Consider the following 18,769-nt stretch of genomic DNA (forward strand, 5'->3'; position numbering starts at 1 on the left):
TTTAGCAACATCAGTCTTTGTACAACAGTGTTCAAGCAGTTTCAGTATCACATTCCCCCCCCCCGTATTTTCTAATATTCTGAAATTGTTTCATTAAAATGAGTAGAAAAGAAAAAATAGAAGTGCTAATACTAGTACAATTTAGACATGAATGAAAATAATTAGTCCTACCCAAAGTGGCAAAATTATTTAGCCTTAGAGATCTAAGCTTCTCAGTTGTGTTCAACTCTGGGGGAAAAAAAGGAAGAACACATAAAATGCTGGAAATCACTCATCCAAGCCTGTGTTTAAAACACCAAGTTTAGCCGGGCGTGGTGGCGCACGCTTGTAATCCCCGCGCTTGGAAGGCGCAGACAGGAGGATCGCGCAGGTTCGAAGCCAGCCGCTCTGGCTTAAGAGACCCTGATTCCAAATAAAAATATTAAAAAAAAAAAATAGATGTCTGGTAGTGTAGCCCAGAGGTAGAAGGGCTTCCAGGAACCTCAGTACCACAAATAAATAAATAATAAATACAAACATACATACATACATACATACATACCAAGTTTAGCTGGGCATGGTGGTGCGCGTTGTAATCCCCGCGCTTAGGAGGCTGAGACAGGAGGATCGCGCAGGTTCGAAGCCAGCCTCAGCTACTTAGTGAGGCTCTCAGCAACTTAGTGAGACCCTGTTTCCAAATAAAATATAAAATAAGTCTGAGAGTATAGCCGAGAGGTAGAAAGCCTCTGGGTTCCACCCCCAGTACCACCTAAATAAATAAATAAATACCAAGTTTAATAATGGAGGGAAAGGAGAGATTTGCTAACAAAATGTCACGGAACAGACTGTGCAAAAATTTAAGGTTTGAAATGTAATCTTATTACATTTATTATTTAATTATTAATGTCTAACAATGTGTCCAATTATTTTTTTGCTTTATTTCTTTATTTCTCGATGCTGGGATCAAACCTAGGGTTCACATACGCTAGACACATATGAGTTCAGCGTTTGAAAGGACTTTTAAAGTTTTTTTAAAATATTTTTAAAACAAGCAGTTATTTAATTTAAAATGCAAGTATATCTTGGGCTCTATAGGAATTAAATGCCCTTATACCACATCTAATGTTCGACTTTCAGACATTAGGGCTCAAACACACTTCTGGAAATTTTATATAAATACCAGAGCTATTGGCATCTTATACTGACATATTGATATTGTACTGCTACTGTATTGCTGTGGGGGTACCTTACTTAAATTAAAACTAGATATGAGGCATCCTAAAGCAAACTTTAAGTTTATGTCTATATCACTGTTTAGGACCAATCACAACTGTGTGTGTGTGTGTGTGTGTGTGTGTGTGTGTGTGTGTGTGTTAGTGCTGGGGATTGAACCCAGGGGTATTCTACCTCCAAGTCCTCCTCCCAGCCCCATTTTATTTTTTTCCTGGAAAACAGGGTTTCACTAAAAGTTGCTGAGAGCCTCACTCAATTGCTAGTGCTGGCTTAGAACCTGCAATCCTCCTGTCTCAGCCTCCCAAGTCCTGGGATTACAGGCATGCACCACCATGTCCATCTTCACTGTACTTTAAAATCATGAAAATTCACATAAAAGATAAACAGGGAAATATATGTGTGATAATGAATTGAAAATGCAATGTTTCAAAGGGATTGTTTTCTTGCACACAAAAAAAAAACTTTCAGAAATTTATTTCCTTAAGCTAACAGAAAAACCTTCCACCCTGACTGACAGCCCTTGCCTTTCTCCAGTATATTTAATGTAATTTACAATTTCATCTGCACATCCTCCTACTGCTCACTTTTCCCATGTCTCACAGTGCAAATAATCTACTACTTAACTGCTACTGTCAACCATCTGAAACAGCACCTCCATTCCCTTCCCAGATACCCCGAAAGAGCCCATCACACTTTTGTCTTTGAGAGGGCTGTGTTTACAGCTACCCATATGGCATCATTCAGAAAGCAACTGCTACCACCCTCGACTTAGGCACTGGCAGGCGCACATGCGGGGAAGGATGGAGGACTCGGAAAGGGTGGCTCTGGGCCTTAGAAATTCTAAGTTGCCATTTACAGAAATTTCTAAGGAAAAAAAAATTTAAAGGGGAGGGTGGAGATATATATATTCTTCATGCTAAAAGCCTGGGGGGGTGGGGGTTCTAAGTTCCAAAGTGTGGGAGCCTTCCTGGCAAAGTCGTCTCCAAGCAAATATTTCTACCATCAGTACACAACACTATCCTCTGCTGTGTAAACAGGCCTCGTCTGCTTGGCTGAGCTCACTCTGTGTCCCTATAGAAAATATTTCTATCCGACGTCTATCTCAGGACGCTACAGGTACTGGATTGTTGAGCTGTTAATGCATCCTTATGAATGAATCTGGCCAGAATGAACTGCAGTAATTCCTGTGCCTTTTGACCTTACAATTAAAAAGGGGGGGGGGGGTTTCACATACTACCTCGGGTTGGTGTCAGCCACATTCAGCAAACGGCAGGAGAGTGCATGAATTCACCAATGGAGTGAGTGCCTGAACTGAGCGGGGAGAAAGCAGGCGTTCTTCCTGGTAGAGGGGAGAGTTAAAGAAGAGAAGTGGGCCAAGGGGTGCCAGGGTGTTGGTGTGTCAAAGAAAAGACAGACCGTGGCCAGGAGGAATACAGACACAGGAACTGAATGACTGCCTCACTCCGTGTTTCTTTTGTGCCTCTGATTTTTTTTAAATGTATTTTTGTTGATGCATTGTAGTCAAACATCTCAATGGAATGCAAGACTTGTGAGGATATACAAGCACACATCATCCAATTAGCCTTTATCCAGTCCCCATCCCATTCCCTCCCCCTTCCTTGATCCCATGTTTGATTTAGTGATTGATTTTGATATATTTGTTTAAAGTATATCATGTGCTTTAAAGAGATTCCATCTTCTCCCCTCCCATCCCCTCTGATAGGTCACCTTAATTGCTCCTCCACAGGGCCCTTTCTTCAACTAGATTTCCTCCTATTACCCATTTCTTCCTAGTTTTTGCATATTGGGGAAAGCATCTGATTTTTTATTTTCTATGATATTTCCCTGTGGATGCTGCATTGCAGGCTCCGATCCCACTCTCCAAGCCCCTGGCACCAGCCTCGCCACATGGCAGGCTCTGATCCCAGCCTCAGAGGCCCCAGCACAGGCCTTACCTCATGGCAGTCTCCTATCCCAGCCTCGCAGGCCCTGGTACCAGCCTCGCCACACAGCAGGCTTCAATCCCATTCCTTGGAACCCCCAACACTGGCCTTGCCTCACAGCAGGCTCCTATCCCAGCCTCACTAGCCCCAGCACCGGCCTCACTGCACGGCAGGCTCCGATCCCTGACTCGCTGGCCCCAGCAATGGCCTCGCTGGCCCCAGCACCAGCCTCACCTTACGGCAGGCTCCTAACCCTGTGCTTCTGATTTGATTCTTCTCCTCACCAAGGCCACCAACTAATGATGGGGCAAAAAGAGCAACCTGGGATGGCAGCTTGAGGAAGAAAAAGAGGGACACAGGTGTCTTGTTTTCCTTCTCCCCCTTTTTGTTCTGTCACTTTCCCCTCTGCTTCTCCTTAAGCCACTTGGAAAGTGTAGAATCCAATTGCAGGACCAGGGCAGTGGCAGGTGGCTGGGCGAGCAGAGATGGGAAAGTGAAAAAAAGAGAAAGGCTCCTCCTGTGGGCTGTGAGAAGCTGACGCCCAGGGTGCAGGCAGAGGAGGGACTTCTCCCTCTAATTTTCCCTTTTCCCCGTGGGCCAAGCCAGCAACAACTGAGTACCCAAAGTACTCTCTCCAGGTACCCAAAGGAAAAATGTTTTAAAAAGAAAGTTGAGGCAATTGTGATGTACAATCATGCATGCTTGTTTTAGTCAAGGTCATACAGCACATACAACAACAGTTTCCTAAGATTATAAAAAAGCTGAGAAATCATCACTGTGACATGGAAGATGTCATGAGGTCACACTGCGAACATTACTCCTGTGTGTATGGTGGATGCTGGTGGAAAGACACCTACTACACTGCCGGTCATGGAAAAGAATCATACATACGTTTATGTACAATGCACAATACTTTATAATGACAGTGTAATGGCTTATGTATTTACTTTTATCATTATTTTATAGTGTTCTCCTTCCAGTTATAAAAATAACCATAAATTTAGGCTGGGCATGGTGGTGCACACCTGTAATCTCAGGACTTGGGAGGCTGAGCTAGGAAGATCACAGATTAGAGGCCAGCCTCAACAACATAGTGAGACCCTGTTTCCAATAAAAAAATAAGGGTTTTTGGTACAGCTCAGAGGGAAAGCAATTCTGGGTTCAACCCATAACAAAAAAACAACAAACTAAGTTTACTATAAGACTTTGCTGAGTTACACTGGCAACAGCCTCATGCATCCTACCTTTACCATGTTTCTCCCGCATCAAGAGGCCTCTTCAAGTGACTGATCTATACCACGAAGGTTCGTATTTAGTACACTCTATGATGTTCTCACAATGACAAAAATCATCTAGCAATATATTTCTCAGAATATGTCCCAGTCATTAAGCAACACACAAATAGAGAAAATGAGAAAAGTAATTCCCAGGGCTTTCCAAAAAGAATGAGCTTTCATCATGCTACTTATCCTACAGAAGGGACAAAGTAGTTGAGCCTGTGTCCCCCTTCCGTGTAGTTCTATTTTAAAGATCCATTCTTTTTAATTTTTTTTAACTTATGTTTGTGGTACTGGGGGGGTTGAAGCATTCTACCTCCAATCTACACCCCCAACCCTATCTTTTATTCTTCATTTTGAAACAGGGTCTCACTAAGTTGCGGAGGGCCTCACTAAGTAACTGAGGCTGACTGTGAACCTGGATCCTCCTGTCTCAGCCTCCCAAGTACTGGGATTACAAACATATGCCACCACATCCAGCTTAGATCCATTTTATGATATATTTTCAATTACTTAGGTTTTTATCCCCCCAAATAGGAATATTAAAGTCCATGGTAAAGAAGACTAATAATTACTTTTATAATGATAATAATAAAACATCCATTTACATAGACTTTATAATCTTCAAAATACTTGTACATCAACTCTTGCAATATCTGTAAGACAAACTCGTGTGTGTGTGTGTGTGTGTGTGTGTGTGTGTGTGTACATTTTACTAGAGATTGAACCCAGGGACATTCTACCTCTGAGCTATACCCTTAGCCCTTTTTATTAATGTATTTTTTGTTTTGTTTCTTGTTTTTGAAACAGGATCTACCTAGATTGCTGACAGTTTTGCTGTGTTGCTGAGGATGGTCTCAAACCTGCAATCCTCCTATCTCAGCCTCCCAAGTACTGGGATTACAGGTGTGCACCACCACCCCCAACTAAGACAAACTATTACTGGGCTGAGAAAAATGATAGTCCCTATTTTAAAGATTGTTGAGAAACAGCACAAAAAAAGAGGATGAAACATAAAATCCTGATGGAACATGTAATGGATGGTGTTAATGTTGATTGACTGATTTACTGATTGGTTGACTAGAAGTCTCTTGCATGATGATTTTATAGAAAATTATTATTAGAGAAACAAGACAGCAGAGGGAGCTGGGAGGAGAGATATCTCTTTTCTCTGTCCTTCCACCAGTATTCCTGCTTTCATTGAGAGTTTTAACCAAAACACTGTCATCAGAGAAGACAGCAAAGCAGCCATGGGGTGAGTCAAGGAAAAACATCAAGGTGGTCACAGATGAAGGGTAAACAAGGAAACTGTCAGTGTCTTTGCTTATCAGTCAGGGTCCCTGGTTATCAGTCCCACTTGGTCCTGGAAACTTGTCTACATGCAAACAATTCCCACCTGGATGAGCAGTTTGTGCCCCTCCCAAGCCAGACCAGGTGACCTGAAAGCGGATAACAAAGCCCCCAACAGGAATGTACAGCTCAGAATCCCTAGAGAGACCAGACTCACTCATTTATTCCCTCATTCGTTTGCGAGCCTCCTGTGAGCATGGACTGTGTGCCAAGCACTACAAAGGGTTCTGAGAGTCTAAGATGAACCTAATTCAGCCCCTCTCCCCACTCCATCCCTCCGATCTCTCTGCGGTAGAGCTAAGGTCCCTCAGGGCTCTGCGGCTTTATGCTGATGATTTCAGAGCTCTATGAAATGCACTGGCAGTTATCAACTACACAGAGTATGAAGCTCTATCACATATAAATATATATGAAAAGGTCCAGGAAGATACACACATACCCCACACTGAAGAGCACAGTTTTATAATGCTGAATAGTCTTAAAATCAAAATGTTTTTAGGTACTCATTTTTAAATGTATATTCTTTCCCATTTTCAAATAATGTAACACTCCCTACCCCACCCCCAGAAAACTTGTGAGATGCACATGACTATGATTACTTCACAAATATAAGAAAAATCATCAGGCATCTCTCTGTTTAAATGACTGGTTAGTGTCTGCCACAGACTCACTTCCTCATCCCTGCTTTCCATCACCCTATTTAAGATCCCAGAGCCCAGGGCTGGAGATGGGTAGCTCAAAGAAAGGACATTTTGCTAGCCTTGGCAAGGCCCTTGATTCTATCCCTAGCATGAGAGAAAGAGAGAAAGAGACTATGAACACAGTGTAAAGCCTCACCACTGAGCCTGACCTAAGAAAAAGATAAAGGTCAGGAATAAAACAGACATGAGGGCTGGAGTGGGGGACGAGGGGGAAATGAATAAAGAATGAGATGAATAAAATACAAGGTCAAGAATACCTGCATCAGATGTCATTTGGCAAGAAAGAAAAGAAAAAAAGAAAACTCACCTTTTTCTATTCAGTCATTCTAAAACATCAAAACAGATTCTTAATCCAAACTACCACATCAAATGTCTTGCCCAGGTCCAGTACAAGTTAATATAGACCCTCAACCCAACTCGGCAAAGACATCGGGACTGTTCTGACCCCTCTGATCCACACTTAATCCACCTTTTGACTGGGTGCATACCCCAAGGAACGGAGCATTTGGCACAAACCTTATTCTACAGAGACTTAATCTCCATCTTATCCCACCAGTTGGTGCTTCAAGATAATGTTGCCTTGTTTGCTCTTTCTTGTGCTTTTTACCTCCCCAGAATGTAAGCTTTTGAACAGAAACACGTACTAATGCCATCTGTGTCCTAGAATAGTATAGATCATTGCACAGAACGGAGTCTGAAAGCTTGCCAGAGACACTTGCTCACTGTTGTGACACTGAAGATGGCCCGAGGGGCTAGGCATGGTGGGGTACACCTGTCATTTCAGTACTTGGGAGGCTGAGACAGGAGAATCGCAGGTTCCAGAGCAGTCTCAGCAACTTAGGGAGATCCTCGGCAACTTACCAAGATCCTGTTAAAAAATAGGGGCATAACTTGAAAGTAGAACACCCCTGGGTTCAATCCCCAGTACCAAAACAAAAAAAGATGACCCAAAGTGTAATTCCTTGTTGGCAGTAGGTTTTCAGCATTTACCCAGAGCACCTCAGTTACCTTGCTGTTTCCCTGACCCTCCCTCGGTTTCTCTTTCTGCTGCCTTCCACTGAATAACTTGTTAAGACACCAATACATCCTGCCAGACTCCAGCTAGAGATGAATCTACTTTGTTAGGGTGGGGGGGAGGGACAAAAGCAGTTGGAATCCTCCACTCCTGACACTTTCTCCTCTCTCCTACCAAACTTTCTGTGTATTTGGTACAGTGTCATATAAGCCTCAACTCTCCCATAACATTCCTGTCTACTTTACAATTATAGGCAAGTTGGGGAGTCCAGGTGGGCAGAGCAGGCTTGAACAACTTCTCAAGAGTATTTAACTCAGAAGTGAAGTCACAGATGGGCTCGACCACTACAGGTCTCTTGAGGGAAGGAGGACTTGAAGGGACTGGCGGTAGACCAAGAGGCCACTCAAGGCACTGACCTTTAAAAGGTCAGCTATGGCTGCTGTAACAAGCTTCCACAGACAAGATGTGCTCAACAACAGAAATGTATGTTCTCACGATTCTAGAGCTTAGATAGAGGTCCAAGATCAAGGCTTTGGCACGGCCGGTTTCTTATAATGTCTCTCACTGGGTTATAGGTGACCGTCTTCCTCACAAGACGTCACATGTCTGCGCTCTACCTCCGTGTCCCCGTCCTCTCTTCTCACAAGGACACCTGTCACTTTGAATTAGGGCCCATGTGTGTGACCTCATTTGACCTTAACCACCTCTTTAAAAGCCTGATACTGCCGGACGTGGTGGTACACACCTATAATCCCTGTACTTGGGGGATCACAGATTGGAGAACAGCCTCAGCAAGTAGTGAGACGCTCATCAACCTAGCGAGACCCTGTTTCCCAAAAAAAAGAAGTAATATCAGGCTGGGAGTATAGCACAAAAGTAGAATGTTTCTGGGCTCAATTCCCAGACCAATAAATAAATAAATATATATATATATATATATATATATATATACATACATACATATATGCCTGATCTCCAAAAAGAGCCATGCTTTGCAGTACTAGGGAGTATAAGTAACAAGTAATTTGTTTAGCCAGGCGTGGTGGCTCATGCTTGTAATCCCAGTATTTGAGAGGCTGAGACAGGAGGATCTCAGGTTTGCAGCCAGCCTCAGTTACTTAGTGAGGCTCTCTGCAACTTAGTGAGACCCTGTTTCAAAAATAAAAGAGAGCCAGGTGTGGTGGTACATGCTTGTAATCCCAGTATTTGGGAGGCTGAGACAGGAGGATCGCACAGGTTCAAAACCAGCCTCAGCTACTTAGTAAGGCTCTCAGCAACTTAGTAAGACCATATTTCCGAATAAAGTATAAAATAGGTCTGGGAGTATAGCCCGGAGGTAGAAAAAGCCCCTGGGTTCCACCCCCAGTACCACAAAAATAAATAAATAAATAATAAAAAATAAAAAAGAGCCAGGCGTGGTGGCACATGCTTGTAATCCCAGCATTTGGGAGGCTGAGACAGGAAGATCACGGTTTGCAGACAGCCTCAGCTATTTAGTGAGGGCCTTCGCAACTCAGTGAGACCCTGTTTCAAAATGTAAAGAATAGGGCTGGGGCTGTAGCTCAGAGGTAGAATGTCCCTGGGTTCCATCTCCAGTTCCACAAAAAAATAAAAATTAAACAAAAATTAAAAACATAAAAGAATAAAAAATAGGGCTGGGATGTAGTTCGGAGGTAGAATACCTCTGGGTTCACTCCCTAGCACCACAAAAAAAAAAAAAAAAAAAGAATTTTTTTTTCCCAGTAGTAGCATGTGCAAGGCCCTGCACACGCTAGACAAGCACTCTACCACTACAGCTATGTCCCCAGCCCAGCAAGAAGAATTCTGAGGGACACAGTTCAGTCATAACAGTCAACAAAGGAAAAGGGAGAGGAAGGAGGTACGTCTGTGGCCATGAAGAAACCAAAGCAGACTTGGCATTTGCAGGGTAAAGGGAATTTCACCCATGCTCGTCCACATCTAGCTCCTACCTTCCCTGTCTCCCTGGTTTGACTCTAAACTCAAATCCCATAGAGATGAAGATACTGATAGACACCTGTTCTAAAAGCCCTGCTGACCACCTCAGTCCCGGAGGTCCATCTCTCCAATCCCAAGTGCTCAGCTCTTACTATCTAAGCACCTGTCTGCTCTTAACCCATACAGCCAGGGTGGTCTGAATGCCTCGTCCGCCACTGCCATGAACTGCGTGGTGCAGAATCACCTTCTGCCAGTTCCTGCCAGGAGCCACGCCATTCCTGCTGTAGGTCAAGGTTTTGGGGATGTTCTTCCTCTGCCCTTTCTTCTGCCCAGTTCCATTCATCTAACCAATATCATTTCACTCTTAAAAAGCTCAGCTCAAATGCACACACACACACACACACACACACACACACACACACTTATTCCTATACTAAACACAGGTTCTTCCCTTATCCTCTCCCCCTCGCTCTCTGCCATAAACTCATCACAATTACACACCCACATTACCTCTACGTCAGTCTCTCATGCAAGACTGACCAAAGTGCAGAAGCAGAATCTATCTCTGTTCTGACCATCACTGTCTACCCAGCAGCTAATATAGAATTTGACACCTAGTAAGTGCTTAATAAACACTTGTTAAATAAAGGAAGGGATAAATGAAGTGTGAATTTGTGCACATCAGTGGTCATGTGATCTGTGTTTGCTGGGAAATTTTTCATTTTTGAGGTGGAGATTATGAAATCATTAAATAATGTTATCAAGATGGGCAGATACGTGCACAGATATTATTAGCTCTTAAACCAATGAAACTACACCTAGAAAGCAGAAATTCATCCTATTAGGTCATAACTATAAAAACTACTTAAACGTGTTTTCTATATTGGCCATGTATATACTCACATATATATTCCTAAATAAATAATATGTAAAATAGCCATATATAATCTTCCTGCAGGTGCCTTTTTTTTACCCCATCAAAACAGTACCTGCAGGCTGGGGCGTGGTGGCACACACGTTTGTAATCCCCACAATTGGGAGGCCGAGACAGGAGGATCACAGGAGACCCTGTTTCCAATTTTTAAAAAGCATAAAAAGTAGGTCTGGGAGTGTAGCCCGGAGGTAAAAGGGTTCCAGGAACCCCAGTACCACAAAAAAAAAAAAAAAAAAAAACAGTACCTGCTATCTCTCTTACCTGTGGCTCATTCTAGTACTTGATTCTGGCAAACAACCATTAGGAATTCTTTACCTGAGCCAGGTGTGGTGGTGCACATTTGTAATTCCAGTATTTGGAAGTCTGAGACAAGAGGTTAGAGACCAGCCTCAGCAACTTCATGAAACCCTCAGCGACTTAGCAAAAACCTTGTGTCAAAGTAAAAAATTTTTTTAAATTTTTTTAAAATTTTTAAAAAGGCTGGGAATGTAGCTCAGATGCAGAATACCCCAGGGTTCAATCCACAAAATTAAAAAAAAAAAAAAAATTCCTAGCCAGGAGTGGTGGCACATGCTTGTAATCCCAGTACTTGGGAGGCTGAGATAGGAGGAGGGCAGGTCCGCGGACAGTGTCAACTACTTAGTGAGGCCCTCCACAACTTGGTGATACCCTGTTTCAAAATAAAGAATAAAAATGGGACTGGGGGTGTAGCTTCGAGGTAAAATGCTCCTGGGTTCAATCTCCAGCACACACACACAAAAAAAAATTCTTACTTGAGGTAAAGAACTGGTAGATACCACAGTGAGTCCAACCTTAACACTTTTTCCTCTTCATATTAGACAGGAAACACTAAAATTCTGGGAACAAGATGTGTGTCACAGGTTGAAAATGTCTGAATCTGCTGATAACGTTCAAGCTGCCTCGGCTAAGTGCATCCGGAAGCCACATGGTCACAATCTAATGTAACGCACGCAGAAGATGAGCAGTAAACTAAAGCCCCATCCCACATGTTCGCACCGTCAGCTTTGCACGGCATGTGGGGGGAACAGGCTCGGCGCACCCTCTGCTCGTGTCAGAACATCTGGAGGAGGAGGATGTGTGTTCGGGATTTATTACAGGCGCTCACCTCAGGGAAGTATCACCCAAAGGAGTGTGCTCCCACTGCCACGTGGCTGTGTTACAGATTCTTACTCCTAAAAGGAGTGTGTGCTGGAGATGTACTTGTCTTTTGGGTGCTGAGACTATCTGTGTGGCCTTGGTAATTCTGAATACTTGAAAGTCAAAGGCACTAGCAAATGCTAATGAGAAACCAGAAAAACAGAAAGTTGTTCTTCTTATAAGTACCACATCATTTGCTACAACTCAGACTACCAAGTGGGTTTACTTGCTGTTTTTGTCCTGGGCCTTGTGCAAAATAACAGACATAGGTCTAATTTGATTCACCGCAACAATTTATACAAGTTAGAAGGCTCAAGTTTAGTTGAGCTTCTTGGCAAGGAATTTTTCTCACACCAAGGAAGAAACAGGAGGCAAATCAGGAAAAAAAAATCATATAAACCAGAAAAATAATAATCTCCAAATAAATGACCTAAGAAAAGTGAAGTTCAATTTTAGGAGGTTAGTAATTCGGAAAAAGATCATTCACCTAAGCAGCATTAAATAGCCAATTTCTATGTTAGAAAGAAAACTTAATATTCAAGGGACATTAAGTCAAAGGCTTAGGCCTCTCCTTAAATTCCTTTTATCAGTGATCAAATACTCCAGGCATTCCTCAAACAGGTAAGGTGTGTCAACAACTAAGACACGCCTATTAACAGCCAGCAGCTATGTTCTCCCAATTCTAATTAACAGGGAAACAAAACCTATCCAAAGATGTAAATCTACCCCCTCCCTTAAGGTAGCAGACCTGGGTAGGTAGCTCAGAAATTAGCAATTTGATTGATTAATGGTTCTAGAGTTAAAATATGCATGAGTCCATACATACTAATCAAGGTACCAGTAAACTCCATAAATTAAAAAGAAACCTAAGAAAAGCTGAAAGCAATTTCGCAAAATGTGGGCTCCAAAGACAGAAGCCTCCCCAACTCAAAGCTCTTCCTATCTGGTGCGTGGGTGTGTACGTGTGACTGGTGAGTGAACCCAGAGTCCTGCAAAGCAAGCATTCTACCACTGAAGTACAGTCCCAGATCCCTCTCCTTTTTTTAAGACAGGGTATAATTAAGTTACCCAGACCGGCCTCAAACTTACAATTCTCCTACCTCAGCCTCCCAAATAACTAGGATTACAGGTATGCACTGCCACCAAACCTGAGTCTTCACATGCACACGCAGACACACGCATGCACATACATCAGGACTAGGCATGGTGGCCCATGCCTGTAATCTCAGTACTTGGGAGGCTGGGGTAGGAGAATTACAGACTCAAAACCATCCTCAAACCCTGTTCCTAAATTTAAAAAAATAAAAATAAAAAATAGGCCTAGAGGTGCAACTTAGAGGTAGAATGCCCCTGGGTTCAATTCCCAGCACCATAAACAAAAATAAATGAAATAAAATAAAATAACATAAAATAAAAGCGATCCAAATAGCTTCCTAGTGATCAAAATGTTTTATATACTTTACATTTATTAATGAAAATATATATCATTTGTAAAAGATGAGCTTGAGAGAAGAACTCTGCCACCGCTGTCTGATATCCTCATCTGTAAAGTCTTACTATCCAATGCCATCACAATGGGTAGCTCTATATTAAGTGAAGTCAGTTTTCAAAATTAACTGTGAACATTGAGAAAAAAAATTCTCATCCAGCTTGTTTTTTTTTTTAAATAGATTTTTACCAACTTGGCCAACTGCCAGAATTATGTTTTTCAACAAAAATAGAATTATTTTCATTATCTGATATCCATGACTATTTTTTCACAAAAAAATGAAAAAAGCACATCTTATGAAGAAGCTATCATATGCAACATAATTTATATTTATTTGCAATACCTTGTCTTCTGGAAATATAAGTTATAGTAACTGTGCAAATATTTAACTTCACCTAATATTATTTCAACCCAAACCCCAAGAAAAGTCATTTAGATGGAAATCTTTCATTTCAGTCCCTGTAAAGCCCAACATAAAGCGAGATGTTACAGTGTAGTCCTAAGTGACAGTCTGTTGCCACAGCAACAGAACTCTGCTACCTGTGGCCATGCTTTAAGGATTCCTCCAACCAGTGAATTCTGTGCTGTGCATTCATAAAACCAACAGGATGACTCTAAGCAACATAAAAATTAAGGCTTCATTTCCTATTTAGGATTTACCCACCACACAAATATGAATATGTGCACACACATACACAACGATGATCCTCCCAACCCCACCAAATGGGGAAAACCGTATCAAATTTTCACATTCTAAAATGGACACAAAAATACTGCTGTTTTAGATTTCATTGAGTAATGGCTGCTTCCCAAAATGTATCTTAAAAAGACAATAGAGCCTTTCTGGAGAGAACTTTGTAAACAAGAAAACATTATTTATGCCCAATCTCAATCCAAGACGGAAAATAATAAAAGGCTAGTGGGTGAAGAAAAAAAAAAAAAAAGAAAGAAAGATTCTGAAATAGAGTCTCCCACTGTTCCAGCAATGGGCTGATTTAGAAAATACCAAGCTACAGAATACAGGAAATTTGGTCACCACCACCGTTAATCACCAAACTGCCTCTGTGGGCTACTCACCCTCACTGGGGGGCTCCAGGCTTGCACCCGAGGCTGCTGTCCACCCTGGGAGCTCTGCAGGTCTTTTGCGCTACAATTAGCCACAGTGCTGCCCTGAGCCCTTAGAGCATTTGTGCAGTTGGTTCCGCTGCCCCCGCCAGGGCTAGGTTTCCAAGGCCTCTGCTTGATGCCATCCAAAAGTCTCACCAGCAGGATGTTACTGGGCAGCTCCTCAACACCCGAGCCCACCAGAGTCCTGCACTCCGGACATCTGAGTTCATTCCGGGAACCTACGATCCCCAGCAAACAGCGTTTGCAAAACGTATGCTGGCAAGGCAAGACCTTTGCAGAAGCATCCAGGCGTTCTAGACACACGGGACACTCCAAAAGATCCAGCAGGGCAGATTCATCCATCTTGATCTACTTTACTGAGAAAAGGCGTCAGAAATGTTCATAGCTTGTGCAGACTTTAAAATGATTCAGGTAACATCCATTTCAGACTTTGCTCTGGAGTTAGGGGAGAGAACGGGGTGGGAAAAGAGAAAATTAGTGTTGCTATCTAGGGGAAAAGTTCACCCAAGAGCCAAGAACCAAAAAGTACACAAAAGTGCTTCCTCTGCACAGTGTTGCTTTGCTTTGGAATGTGGTTCTAAACTCCAAAGTCAACAATTAAAAACAAAACGGCTCTTTAAACATTTCGGAATTAATCTCTAAAGCTATCTAGACGTCCACCGGGCAGAAACAGCTATCAATTATCATACAGGACTCCTGCAATAAACAGGGATTTATGAAATGCAGTAACATTGTGGGTTTTTTCCAGCTCTGAATGTGATATTAGCTGCCTTCATAAAGTCCTCGATTCGTAGGAGCTGAACAGAAGAAGCAATTGAAAGTTTCCTCTGCCTGAAATTATTTTAAAATCTAAGGAAGTTACCAATTTTCAAGCCGCTTCAGCAGTTAAGAAACCATGCCTCAGGTGAGCCTAGTGGCAAAGGATCCCAATATCCCAATACATGGTGTTTTTTTTTTCATCTTAAATATAAAACTCTAATTTTTTAAATACACTTTTATTGGCGCACTGTAATCTCACGTCAATAAGTTCAGAGTGATCGGGTCATACATGCACATAGCACCTAACCCCCCTCAAAAAAAAAAAAAAAAAAAGCCGAAGGCTGACAATTCTAAAGGATACAACTAAGGTGTGCTTGCAAATAAACGAACATGGTAGCTGTTAGATCCCTTCATGACAGCAATCCTTCAGTGGTTGCCGAACTCCAAAAAGGATTTCTGAACGATCTGGATTCCCATTCAGAAAATCTAGCAAAATTTTCACGGAAAGAATCCCACAATGGAATGCTGGATGGAAAAACTATGGGCATAATACAAAAAATAGGGCCATTCAGGAAAATGCATTTAAGCCAATTCATGCTCCGCTCCCCACCACCACCACCACCACCACCAAAATTAATGTAAAGGTGAATGCCTCTGAGGAAGGGGGTGAAAGGTATGGGTGGCAGCAGCCACAGCTGCTCTGGACAAAGTGGGCGCGGGGAGCCGGGCCCCTCCCGCCCGAGCACAGGTACGCGGGCCCGGGAGGCGCGGCGCAGACACGCCCGAGACCCCCGTCCCCGCGGGGCCGCGGCCGGCTCGGCTCCGGGGCGCAGGTCTCAGCCGCCGCCGCCCGCCAGGTCAGGCCGAGGACACCAGCGCCCCGCCGGACTGCCGGAACTTTTCAAGGACTTAAAATCAAACGTGCAGCCTTAAGTTGCAAAACTCAGCCCCCCCCCCCAGGGCGCCGCGGGACACAGATCCGCCCCCCGCCCGCCGGGGCGCCTCCCCGGAGAGCCCGGAGCCCCGGGAAGCCCCGAGCCCGCAGCCCCCGGCCGCCGGGGAGGCGCAGAGGCCGCGGCCGGTCCCGCAGCCCCCGGGGCGGCCGGCGCGGGGCGCGGGCTCGGCCATCGCCGCCCCCGGCGCGGGGTCCCCGCGCGCCCTACCTCGCGCCGCGGCTCCTCCTCTTTGTTCGCGGCCCCGCGCGCAGCCCCTGGCCGCGGCCGCACCGGAGGCTCCGCTCCGCGGCCCCCTCGCGCGCTCACACGGCCCGCCGCGCCGCCGCCTCCCGCTTGCCCAGCCGGGGAGGGCGGAGGAGGGGGGAGGGGAGGGGCCGAGCCCGGGCGGGAGGGGGCGGCCCGCGCCACAGCGCCTCCCCCGGCGCCGGGTACCTGCGCGCCCCGGGGGCAGGGTGGGGGCGGCCCCCAGGGGGATGCTGCCGGGCGGGAGTCTGGGCCGCGAGGTCCCCGGGGGCAGCGAGGAGGGAGGTTTGGAGACGGGCGCCTTCTCCCGAAGGAGATCTCGCCGCAGCCGAGGGGAGGGCGTTGGGAGTGGCGGCTGGGGGGAGAAGGAAGGAGCCCGGGGCTCAGGCCCGCCGCGTCCCCCCTCCTCCGCCCTGGACAGCCCAGCGCGCCGGGGACCCGGGCGGGAGCAGATCCTGCTCTGCCTTCCATCGGCACTGCGCCCAGCCCTGGACACTCACTCGGCGGAGTCAGAGCCGAGTGTTGCCCCTGAGGTCCGGGAGAGGCGAGGTGAGTCGTCGGGGACCGTCGCAGGGCAGCTGTCCAGCCTCGGGACCCCTGGGGCCGCCTCCGCCCGGCGTGGCTCCCTCACCTGCCCGGATCCAGACTTCTGGGACACAAACCCCAGGCGGGTTTGGAGGATTGCTGACCCCAAGACTCAAAACGGGAAAGGAGGAAGACGACGAGGAAAACCCAACCTCGGGAAGCTCTTAATACCCGCCCTAACCGGGAGAAGGCAAAGTCTGACCTCTGGGGCGCTGGCGCCTGGAAGTTAGCTGGGAGGCACCACTTTTATCTGAGCCTGGGAGTAGCTATCTTCATCACGTAGTTTTTGTTTTGGTTGCCCCAGGCGCGCACCTGTAAACTCTGAAGTGTAGTCTTGAAAACCCCACGGTGTTTCATAGGTTTGGAGATTTTTTTTTTTTTCCAGACCCAATTGAGAGGGAAAACAAGTTAAATTTTTGGCACTGACCTCAAAGTTATCTTTTTTGTACTTATCATCCACTTACAAAAAAGTTATCTCAAATACCCTTCCTCAAAAGTGGGCAGAAATACGGAGGAAAAAGTCCCAGAGGTTATGCAAGAAATATCTGCCAGGCCACCCACCAGACTGATAATTCAAAGAGGAATCTCAGAGTATCCTCTGGTCTCTAGCCAGCCAGGACCACACAACTAAAACATTCAAAACAAATGAGGATCCCTTACCTAAGAAAAAGTTATAACAGGTAACAGTGATCATCCACTGTAAGCCAGGAACAGTGCTAAATACTGCTCATGTATTAATTCAGTTCTCTCCGCAACCTTTTATGTCATGGTTCTTGAGCTTTGTTCCATATAGTCATATGCTGAGAGTCATCCGACATCAACACCAAAAATAATTGCCCACTCCCTTCTCTATCAGAAAGGAGCTAGTGCTGGGGTGGAGAACGTCAGGGAAGGAATGGATGGGATGGGAAATTTTGATCTAATTACCTTCCAACAAGGTATGCTGAAAGTATTTAGCGCATAGAGTTCTTCATCTGGAACTGGGCACACTAAGGTGAGGCTTCCTGAAAAATGCTCTTAGCAAACAGATAAGGGTGATTGTATCCCATTTACAGTTGTAAAAACAAGCTAAAGGAGGTTACCTTCCTTTCCCGGGTCCCTAAGTAGTGTGGAACCAAGACTCAACCCAGCTCCCCTGATTCCAAGAACACCTTTCTCTCCACCGTTCCAAGACCTCTCTTTTTGCACCTTCCCCTCATATCCACTACTCCAGGCAACACTGAGAACAGCGTCTCTTCCCAAGAGAAAGAAGACGCAGTTAATCATGTAATTACCCTGGAGAGCAAAGGACAAGTTTTGTTTCGTTCTTACGTCTGGGTCTTTTTTTTTTTTTTTTTTAAGAGAGCATCCCAGAAGGTCATGGGTCTTGATACTCTAAGAAAAAAAAAAAAAAATCAGAACTAAAAACAGTGTGTCTTAAGACTACAACATTCAAAGAAACCAGTGCATTCAGCCCATGAATATTATTATCTGGGTCATGGCCGCAGTTCTTTAAGTGCCTCTGGTACTTATTCATATAATTTTTAGAACACAATTCTTTCATTAGTTCTAGTTACTCTAGCTATAAAACAAAGCCTTAGTCAAGTTACTTTAACCTCTAGAGCCATTTTCTATCTGTCAGTTAAAAAGAAATGTTTCCTTAGAACCACGTTGGACAATGAGAAGGGACAATGTCCTGGTTCTTTGACAATCTGCACATCTACATCAAAGTAAGATATTGTTATCCTTATCAGCCAACAATCACCTGGCAGAGTTATCTAGTCATCTTCTCTTTTAAGGATCTGTGAATACTAGTAATTGTAAAATCCTACCAAGAGAATACCACGGGGAAAGGACTAGGAAAGAGAAGCATATTCAGCTTCTCATTTCTGGGGATCTGAACACGAAGGAAAGAATGTGGACATGTTATGCTTATGACCCCTGTGACTTTGAGCAGATGCGTGAGAAATATAAACATGCCCGGGACATAATAATGATAGCTTGGTTGCATACAGTCCTTGTCCTCCTGAGACTTCAAAGTACTTTCCTATATATTATCCCATTTATCTTCTTAGCATCCCTCT

General features: G+C 44.6%; 1 protein-coding gene across 1 annotated transcript in view; it reads right to left on the reverse strand.

Moving 5' to 3' along the window:
- The window catches only part of SH3RF1 (SH3 domain containing ring finger 1), a gene marked incomplete at both ends in the record, with an annotated part of 180,987 nt that extends 166,482 nt beyond the window's left edge, over positions 1-14,505 (reverse strand). Inside the window, one exon of the mRNA XM_080709753.1 lies at positions 14,113-14,505. Within this exon, the coding sequence (XP_080565879.1) occupies positions 14,113-14,505 (393 nt within the window). The remainder of the gene's footprint in view (positions 1-14,112) is intronic.
- Positions 14,506-18,769: the final 4,264 nt, after the last annotated feature.

Source organism: Muscardinus avellanarius (genome assembly GCF_963383645.1).
Source record: "Muscardinus avellanarius genome assembly, chromosome: 14".
Classification (NCBI taxonomy): domain Eukaryota; kingdom Metazoa; phylum Chordata; class Mammalia; order Rodentia; family Gliridae; genus Muscardinus; species Muscardinus avellanarius.